The sequence below is a fragment of the Rattus norvegicus genome, chromosome 13 (genome assembly GCF_036323735.1).
Source record: "Rattus norvegicus strain BN/NHsdMcwi chromosome 13, GRCr8, whole genome shotgun sequence".
Taxonomy (NCBI): Eukaryota; Metazoa; Chordata; class Mammalia; order Rodentia; family Muridae; genus Rattus; species Rattus norvegicus.
In genome coordinates, this window is record NC_086031.1 from 34,200,248 (window position 1) to 34,210,567 (window position 10,320).

The 10,320-nt window shown below is 47.9% G+C and overlaps 1 protein-coding gene across 2 annotated transcripts in view; it reads right to left on the bottom strand.

The window, feature by feature from the left end:
* Marco (macrophage receptor with collagenous structure) overlaps positions 1-10,093 on the bottom strand; it is a 41,330-nt gene extending 31,237 nt beyond the window's left edge. Inside the window, exon 1 of one of the 2 annotated variants that reach the window (NM_001109011.2) lies at positions 599-1,008. In NM_001109011.2, the coding sequence (NP_001102481.1) occupies positions 599-707 (109 nt within the window). In that variant the 5' untranslated portion in view covers positions 708-1,008. Of the gene's footprint in view, positions 1-598; positions 1,009-9,979 lie in introns of those variants that run through there. The other variant, XM_063272524.1, reaches the window with a different exon arrangement.
* Between the last annotated feature and the right edge of the window lie 227 nt (positions 10,094-10,320).

Genomic DNA, 10,320 nt, shown 5'->3' on the forward strand with positions numbered 1-10,320 from the left:
AGACAGCTTTGGTTTCAGTGCAGTGGGCTTCCCTTTTGAAACAGAACTGTACATAGCCTAGGTGAACCCCAAAGTTGCCGAATACCCAAAGATGACTTGGAACACTTCATCCTTCTGTCCCTCCCTCCCCAGAGCTGAGATCACAGGCGTGTATCACCTGTTCATGCTCTGCGGCAGAGTGAACCCAGGGCTTCCTGCCTGCTCCATAAACCCTTTACTGTCTGAGCTGGCTCTGAGGCCCCCAGGAACGTCTTCACACCGTTTGCATCCTCATAAGATGTTCATTTACGAAGGGGGCATTGCTTAACAAGCACTGGCATTAGACAATAGAAAGTATTTAAGTATGACACTCAAAAAAAGGACCAGACTTTAAGCAAATATTGACTCCACACCAAGGACACAGCCTCTGTGGCCAGCTTTCCAGAAAGTGCAGATGGACAGAGTCTCGCTAGTGAGAGTCAGGTGGGAAGTGCACCAGGGTTCAAGCCTACCTCTCCCTAACCCTCACTCCTCCTCTGCTCTTACCTCTTCTTGCTTCCCACCAACAGCCTAGGTTTCTGTGCAATTGCAATCGCGTTACTAGGGACTCGTACTTTACCATTGATTTCAAAGGTCTCCATCACAGGGAGCATGTCTTGGTCAAAGTCGGCTCCGTCTTCTGTGCTGCCCAAGAAGGCTTCCTCCTTGAGGGTTTCTTTACTTCCCATTGCTAAGCTTTATAGGTGGTCAAAGCCCTGGAGCCAGCAGAAATGCTCCCCCAGGGGGAAGCGGGGCTCCCATTTAGCGGCGGCGGCAGCTAGCTGGAGACCTCACGACTTCCCTTTGGCAAGGAATCCTCAATTTGCACAATGTTTCCTGACTATGGGGACCGGGCTGTTCCTTAATGTAGAGTTTGCTAAAAATCAGGCTGTTCACAGTGGAGCTGTTGTGTGGGGAAGCTGCCTGTTAAGGATAATTGAAGAAGTTTGGAAAAGACCCTCCATGTCCCCAAGCCCCTAGGTGACACTCAAGTGGACCTTTCTCTTCCTTCTTTATGCCTTCCCAATTCCCAAATTCATCCAGATCCAGCTAGCTATCCCAGGACTTCACCAGCCCAGACAAAGATCTTCCTCTGACCCAGTTCAGGCTGAGTTCATCTATAGGCTTAATGGGGCCTTGGATCAGCTTCTGGAACAAAGCCCACTTGTCTTTTACACAGACCAAATCCAAACCTATGGTTTGATAAGGTCCCTTTGTGATTTATAGCATATTAAAGTTTAGGAAGCAGGCTAAGGAAGACTAAAGCACCTGCAGGGCAAGCATAAGAACATGAGTTCAAATCTCCAGACCCTACTGAAAAAATAAAATATAACAATGAAAACCAGGTGTGATGGCAATGTCTGTCACTGCAGAAATGGTGTCCCGACTGGGACAGGTGTTCCTCAAGCTCCCTGGCCATTGCTGTAGCCGATCAGTGAGTCCCAGGTGCAATGAGAGAGAGAGAGAGAGACAGAGAGAGAGAGAGAGAGAGAGAGAGAGAGAGAGAGAGAGAGAGAGACAGAGAGAGAGACAGAGAGAGACAGAGACAGAGACAGAGACAGAGAGACAGAGACAGAGACAGACAGAGACAGACAGAGACAGACAGAGACAGACAGAGAGTGACAGAGAGAGACAGAGAGGCCTAGCTTTAAATGGTGTGATGGAGGGACAGAGAAAAGGCTCAGTAGGTAAAGGCCCTTGTAGCCAAACCTGGAAGTTTGAACTTGATTCCTATGATCCACGTGGTGAGAAGAGAAAACTGACTCCCACAGTTATCCTCTAGCCTCCACATACGGGTTTGCACACCATCACACACACGTGCATATACATCTACAGCACGCACAATTGAAATTAAGACACTTGCACAATCACTCTGGAGGGGTGCATATCAGTAAGCTTTCCAGACAACACTCGTGTGTGTGTGTGTGTGTGTGTGTGTGTGTGTGTGTGTGTGTGTGTGTGTTATGGTGTTATGATAGAAGATGGCATAACTTTCAGGAATTGGTTCTCTCTACTACATATGTCCTGATTACCAAGTGTGTGTCATCAAGCTTGGTGCCTTTTACCTGCAAGTGCCTTTTACCTGCTAAGCCATCTTGTCGGCCCTCTCCACTATTTTTCAGTCAGGATCTCTCACTGAACCTGGGACTCACCGAGGCCTACGCTCATTCCTCCTGTCCTTGTTGAGCCTTCCCTGATGATTACGATGCAGGTGGAGGGGACAGTGTTTGCTGCCAATCCCACCTGGTCCTTATGGAAGCTGTGGGAAGGAAGAACAGTCACCCACCCTGTGCTTACTTCCCCTTACACATTTGCATAACAAGGGAGGTGCTGATCACTGTTGTCTTACTGAGGAGCTCAGGGCTGGGCAGTAAGGAGTGACTCTCTCGCTGTTAGGAACAGCTGGTCTGCTGAAGACGTTGGCTACTTTGCTCAGTGCATCTTCTTCGTCATCACTTTGCAAGTATCAGGACCTAAGTTCAATCCCCAGACCCCCATATAAAAAGGCTGGGTGTCAGGGAATATCCTCAAATCCCAGTGCTGGGAGATAGAGACAGTCGGTTGATGCTCCTTAGCCAGTCAGCTTGCCCGTCCTCCCACCGCACTCCAAGTGTGCATGGGGCCAGGTAGAAAGCCTGTATCAAAGAACAAGATGGATGGTTAAGGTTGTGCTCTGATCTCTGAGCACTCATGTATACCCACGCACATTAGGGTGGCTGTGGCAGAGAGTTAAAGGACAGGCTTGGGTCATGGGGAACAGCCAGCTGGCAGCTCCAAACAGAACCCAGGGGCAGTCAGTGTGGGTGGCAGAGACTGGGGCTTCTCCCATACAAGGAAAGTTCCCCAAGCAAAAGAGTCCGCTCCTGGACTGCCCCAAGCCTCCCGCCTTTCCCTGGCTCAGTGCTGTCTTTCAACAGTGGGGATGGGGCTCACTGGAGACTGCTGTGTAAAGTAGCCAGTACTGCACTTATGGGACTTATTTCAAGAATGTCAACTGTTCCCACGTCACCTGGAGCTATGGATCCACCAGACCACGTCTCAGAGCCAGAGTTATGAACCAGGAAAACAGCTGAGGGCGAAGTGTTCCTGCACAACTGTGAGGACATGACTTTGAGTCCCCAGCACCAATGCAGAAAACTGGGCATGGTAATGCAGCTGTAATTCCATATCTGGCAAGGAGGGACCAGGATCCCTGGGGCTTGTGGGCCAGCTAGCCAAACCTACTTGGTGAGTCCCAGGAGGAATGAGCGTAGGCCTCGGTGAGTCCCAGGTTCAGTGAGAGATCCTGACTGAAAAATAGTGGAGAGGGCCAACAAGATGGCTTAGCAGGTAAAAGACACTTGCGGCCAAGCTTGATGACACACACTTGGTAATCAGGACACATGTAGTAGAGAGAACCAATTCCTGAAAGTTATGTCATCTTTTGCCATAACACACACACATACACACACACACACACACACACACACACACACACACACGCATATGCACATGCGCACACACACACACGCATATGCACATGCGCACACACACACACACATATGCACATGCGCACACACACACGCATGCATATGCACACACACATGCATATGCACACACACACGCACACGCACCTGTGCGTGCACACAAATAGACATATAACTCCCACGAAACAAAACTAAATTTAAGGAGCAGTTCTCTCACGAACTTGCTGTGCAATTACAAATGACCTGCTTAACTTCTCTGAGCCCAGCACAAAGCTGCAGCTCCGTCAATACTTAAGCTAGGATTTATTATTGAGACAGGACTCCCCACCCACAACACAGAAACTGCCAGGCACACAAGTACCGAGAACTGGTGTCAGGTTGCAAACCCAGAACATGGCTTCTACAGCCAGTGTAAGCCAGTACTCTGTCCGAGGTTCTCAGGGAGAAGTTTTGTGGAACCACAGATGCCAGCTCCCTGAGCCTTCAGCCCTGGTCCCTAAGGAGTAGGAGGTTGAGATCTAATGGGCAGAATCCCAGAGTGATCACATATAGAGGGGAGGTGCGGAGTCCCAACTCCATTCTGTGAGAATTCCTTAGTTGATGAGATTCACTGTGAAACTCACATATGTCTCTTTAGACTCACTATATGATTGTGTGTGTGTGTGTGTGTGTGTGTGTGTGTGTGTGTGTGTGTGTGCGTGTGTGTGTAAGCAGAGGACAACCTTGGCTGTCATTCCTCAGGTACCATCCATCTCCTTAGAGACAGGATCTCCTCTGGCCTACTAATCACCATGTAGGCCAGGCCTGCTGGCCAGTGAGCCTCAGAGACAGCTGTCTTCACCTCCTCAGTGCTGGGATTATAAGTACATGCCACCATGCCTGATCTTTCTTTTTTTTAAAAAATTGCATTTTTTATTTACGTTTTAAATGTTATCCCATTTTTCCGATTTCCCCTCCAGAAACCCAATATCCCACCCCCCTGCTTCTATGAAGGGGGTGGGATATCGCCCACCTACCCACCCACTCCCTCCCACCTCCCTGACCTGACATTCCCCTACACTGGGGCATTGAGCCTTGACAGGACCAAGGGCCTCTCCTCCCATTGATGTCTGACAAGGCCATCCTCTGCTACATATGTGAATGGAGCCATAGATCCATCCCTGTGTACTCTTTGGTTGGTGGTTTAGTCCCTGGGAGCTCTGGGGTGTCTGGTTGGTTGATATTGTTGTTCTTCCTATGGGGTTGCAAATCCCTTCAGCTACTACAGTCCTTTCTCTAACTCCTCCATTGGGGACCCTGCTCTCAGTTCAATGGTTATACCTGATTTTTCATAGTGGGTTCTGCAGATCGAACTCATGTCCTTATGCCTATAAGGCAAATGCTTTGTTAACGGAACTTTCTCCCTGACTCCAAGATGAATATTTGTGTGTGTGAATGCCTGTCTGTGGTGAGTGTAGATGCACATGTGACTGGAGGCCAGGAGAGCTCATTGGGTGTCCTTCGATATCACTTTTCTGACTGTTTCTTCAGGTGAGGTCTCTCCCTGAACTTGGGGCTCACCTGGAATCCAGTAGCACTTGGTGACCCTTCTGGCTTCACTCCCTGCACTCCTGCAGGCATGTACCTAGCTTGTTACATGGATCCTGAGCTCTAGGTTCATGTCTTCATCACTGAGCAGCAACTGCTCTTAACCACTGAGCCATGCCTCCAGTCCAAATAATACTTTAATGCAATATTTAAACACCCAACAGTGCGCAAACCACCAGCAAATTACCACCATTTTAATAATAGCAGCCCCCCCCACCCAGTACCGAGTTGTTCGGCTCCCGTGGGCCCTGGTCCCAGCCCATTATAGCATTTTCATTACAGGGGACTCCAAAAGTTGCCCTGTGTGCCTACAGCCTGGGGCAAGGGTCATCTGTAAAAGAAGCACTCTGTGGAGACCTATGGAGTCAGACTGTAAGGAACACTTCGTGTCGTATCATATGTAGCCTTCGCAATCTTTTAATTCTCCCATTCGGCACAAAGCACACTATTCCAGAAGTAGGGTACGGTCTCTTCCCAAGCTCCACTCAAACACTTTTATGCCCAGGAACACAGATCTGGCTGTTTCTTCCCTAGATGAAGTGGTGGCCCATTTCTATCTGGGGACCAACTTGTTCAAGTTACCCGGGGTTGGGTTTCACTTTCCAGGCAGAGTGCATCTAATTGGATTGGAGTGTCAAGATGCATTCCGAGAGGCCCCAGTGGAGTTATGTCCGGTTTTCTGATGTTCTCAGAAGTGACAGCTAAGGGCTCATGCTGCTTTGGTACAATGGAAGGAATGAGGATGAGGGACCCCAGGGAGGTGCGACTCCATTCTTGGCGTCCTCTGCAGACATCAACAGCCCATTGCTTAGTGGGTTCCACACTTGTTCACTGGTGAGCTGTCTGGATGTCCAACAAAAGAGTTCTGGGGTGACCTTATTCTAGCCTGCAAGTGGAGCAATGTTGTGGTGTTGAAGTGACTGAGGTAACGCCATCTTGCCCTGATTCCGTTTTGTGTCTGCCCTCTACTTCCCAACAGCCACACCTGCCTGGGCAACACATTTGGGATTTCCATGTCCTTGACTATACTCCGGACGTATTAACCAAAATAAATAACATTTATACAAATAAGCATAAGTGAAAAGTATGAATCAAGACTAATTGTCTGGGCTGGAGAGATGGCTCAGTGCTTAAGAGCACTGGCTGCTCTTCCAAAGGTCCTGAGTTCAATTCCCAGCAACCACATGGTGGCTCACAATCATTTGTAATGGGATCTGATGCCCTCTTCTGGTGTGCATGGAGACAGTATTTCACAGAATGCAAGTTAGACCTTGAAAGTTAATTCAAATAGAAATTAAAAAGAACGCTGGAATCGTTGCTATGCTAGAACAACAGAAGTTTGTCTTGGGTCACTGAGATGGGAGGTGATGGGGGCACCTGTTGTCTCAGGTTACAATTGTTCATTGAGGGGAGGAAGTGTCCTACATACACAGGGGGCACAGGGTCAGGACTGCAGGTGTGCTCTGAGACCAGAAGAATGGACGGAGAATCGTCTGCCCAGTTCTATAACTCCTGGGTCTCTGGCAGGAGCACTAAGTCAACAACTACAGGGATCCTCAAACATCAATATTCACTGCAGCACCATTCGCAACATCCAAGTTACAAAGCTGACCTGAGTGTCCAACAACAGAGGGAGGGGATGGGTGAAGAAAATGTGGCTTGTTGATACAGTGGAGTATGTGCAGCTAAAAGGCGGAGCAGGAGAATGGATGAGACTCAAGACAATTATATTAAGCAAAGTAAGTCAGGCTTTGAAAATCAGACATGTGATGTTCTTTTCTTATTTGTGGCTCCAAGATTTTATATAGACAAAATTGCATATGTATGCATGCGTGACATAAACAGAGGATCGAAGCTGCCGGGGGAGCAGAGGGGGCTCAAAGGAGGGGGAAGGTCTGAGAAAGGGAAGAAGACACCAGAGGAATATGTTCAGTACTCAATTAAACTGGTCTCCAACCAGGCAAGTCCAGCGTGGTGGTTTTATTAACTTAACGTGACCTGCAGTCACCAGGGAAGAGAATTTTGATGGGGGATCATGTAGGTTTGGTTGGTCTATGGGCAAGTCAGTGGGTGATCATTTAGATAGTTGATGTAGACTGGCTAAGTCCACTGTGGGTGACACCATTCTCTAGGCAGGGATCCTGGACTGTGTAAATGCAGAGAACGGACTGATCACAAGCCAATGTGTTCGTTCATTATCTCTCTGTTCTTTTTTGTGTCAGTTGTAATATTTTTATTAGTCTTACCCACAGCTATCAAACATGGCTGAGGTAAAACATGCATGCACCCAGTGGAGGCATCACTTTGCCATTTCAGTACAATGATGAGCTTTACTAACCATTCACAAAAGACACTTTTCATTTCTACACAATGGAGATTAACACCGCTCTTGTGCCTCTGTCTTACTCAGACTAATGCCACTCAAAGGACAGAAGTCTCCTTTATCTTGTTTACTTTAGGGGAACTATGCTGCATGGCCAGAGTGCTAAGCATTGGAAGGTGGAAGGATGCAAGCAATTCCCACAAGCCATCCACTCTCCATGTAATTTGACTCCCATGTTCACAAATACTTATGTTCACAGAGATTCATTACCACTTACAAATGGTACAAATAACTATCTTTGGATTCCAGAGAAATGGCACTGGGTTCTTCAGACTCCTGTTTCGACTTGGTACGTGTTTCACTTCTCCAAGTCGAATCTTAGTATTTAGGACTAAAAATGCAGAAGTTAATTACCCACTGTTGGGATCTTTGGGTATTGGAGGAAAAAGGACTACCCACTTTCTTGCTTGGAGTCTTATTCTGTTTATAAATCAGAACCCAGGGGTTCCCTTAGTTTGTTGCTGAGGACTGAGCTCCATGATGAGCTGCCTTTGTTGCTGACAAGAGAGGTTCCTATCTCTAGGGCGTGGTTCTGATGCAAAGGTCCTGTTCCCCAATTGGTACTTGATTTGATTTGTCATTAAAGAAATCCACAGGCCAATTGATGGGAGAAAGGTATGAGTAGATCTTCTGGGTCTCAGGAGGAAAAGGCAGAGGCAAGGAAGGGGAGGAAGAAATTTTGACATGCTTTGGCGGGAGAATAAGCCAGTAACCATGTAAGGTCTCCGGAGGAGCTGGGCCCTGTTGTCACTACTACAAGCGGGTGGTCATGGATGGTTGGCAGAGGCTAGGTGGGACTACCACTGACATTTAGGACAGGTGCAAGGTGGTGGAGATAAACATATTATTAAGAGCATGCTTTCCCAGGTGGGAGAAAGGAAAGCACATCAATTGTATCCTAAAGCGATTTAAAAAGGAACAAGCTGTGTGTGAGTATGTGGGTGTTCTGTTCTTGACTGTAGATGTGATCTGACTGGGTTCTTCAGACTCCTGTTTTGACTTCTCTACAATGATGTGCTGTAACCTGAAGTTGTAAGTCAAACTCTTCCTCCCTTAGGTTGCTTTTTGTCAGAGCATTTTGTCACAGCTACAGAAATGAAACTAGGATTGCCAGGAACTCTCTCTAATTTTCGAGACACAAGTTCTCCTGAGCCCACACACCACACGCCCTGCATTCCTGGAACCCTTGATGTCTTCATGGGTGACCCAACTTTTCATTGTGCAATTTAGAAAATGGGGTGTCAAAAACACATTCTTGTTGGTGAGAGAGCAAAACAAGACACTGGAATGTAATTCCATGAGCAAAATTAACACTTCCCAGGAGCAGGTTTAAGGAATTGTAGCAAATGTGGAGTGGGAAACAGTAGCCACCAGTCCCACGCTCATAGGGTCTCAGAACCCCCTTCCCGCTCTATCTCTCTTTCTGATTCTGTCTCTGTTTCTGTCTCTCTCTCTCTCTCTCTCTCTCTCTCTCTCTCTCTCTCTCTGTGCATCCCTTCCTTCTTTCCTTCCTTCCTCCCTCTCTTTCTCTCTCTGTGTGTGCATCTCTCCCCCCCTCTTTATCTCTATTGTGTATCTCTGTGTGTGCATCTCTTTCCCCCCTCCCTCTCTCTTTCTCTCTCTCTCTCTGTATGTGTGTGTGTGCATCTGTGTGTGTGTGTGCATCTGTGTGTGTGTGTGCATCTGTGTGTGTGTGTGTGCATCTGTGTGTGTGTGTGTGTGTGTGTGTGTGTGTGCATGAGGGAGCCTGATGACAGATTTGGATTGTCCCTCCCTTATTCTCCACCTTATTTAATGAGTCTGCAGCCCATCGAGCAGGCAAGGCTGGCTGAACAACTGCCCAAGAAGCCTGTCTCCACCTCCCCAGTATTAGGATCACTGCACACACCACCATGCCCGTTGTATTGTTTGTTTATATATGGGCATGTGTGGTATATGTGTGTACGCATGTGTGTGGAGGCTAGAGGTCAACACTGTTTCTGCTATTGCTTTTTACCTTATCTTTTGAGACAGAATCTCCCACTGGACCTAGAACTCACCAACAACCTACCTTCCCTGGCTGGTTAGCGAGTAGTGGATATCGGCCTGTTTCCCCTCCCCCACAGTACTAAGCGGGGAGCATACAGACATGCTGACAAGGAGGACTACAGCTAGTGAGTATTTTTACGTGAGTGCTGGGGACCCAAACTCAGGTCCTCAGGCTTGCACAGTAGGCTCTTCACGAGTTGAACAATCTCACTGGTGCTGGCTTTAAAAAAGCAAACATGAGTCCTGGGGATCCCCAGGCTTACAAGGCAAGTGATACCCTAACACCTGCCTTGTCATTTTCAATAGCTGTCTTTTCCAGTTGTTCCCTTGTCTACCCCAAGGACACTCGGCCGCAGATCTACTTTTCCTTGATTCCTTTGACATCTTAACTCCAACAACCCCTCGTCTCAGGACCTTTGACCTCTGACCTCTGACCTCTGATTCTGCCATTCTCCTGTGGCCCACTGCCCACCTCCCGTTCTGTCTCCCACCTCACCTGCTTGTGCTCTGGTGGTGCTTGTAATTAGCCTCCTGTTCACAGCCTCCTCTGCCTTATCCCTTTTTCTTCATTGCTCTTGACAAAGCCTGCGACCCTGGTTAGACCCGGTCCTCCAGAAATTGGATGTAAATGGGAGGAAAATGAGACTAATGTGATTACACAGATGGTCCCTGGTCTTGTTTAATTACATGACATGAACTGCAAAGGAGCCTTGAGCCTTTCTGGTAATTGTAGAACGGTTTCTCATTCCCTTCACTCTCCCAAGCAACTCTGTCAGACCCGACTTCATTAAACTCACTCTCACCAGAAACTTCTGCCCTCCTCTTTATGTGTTGGGG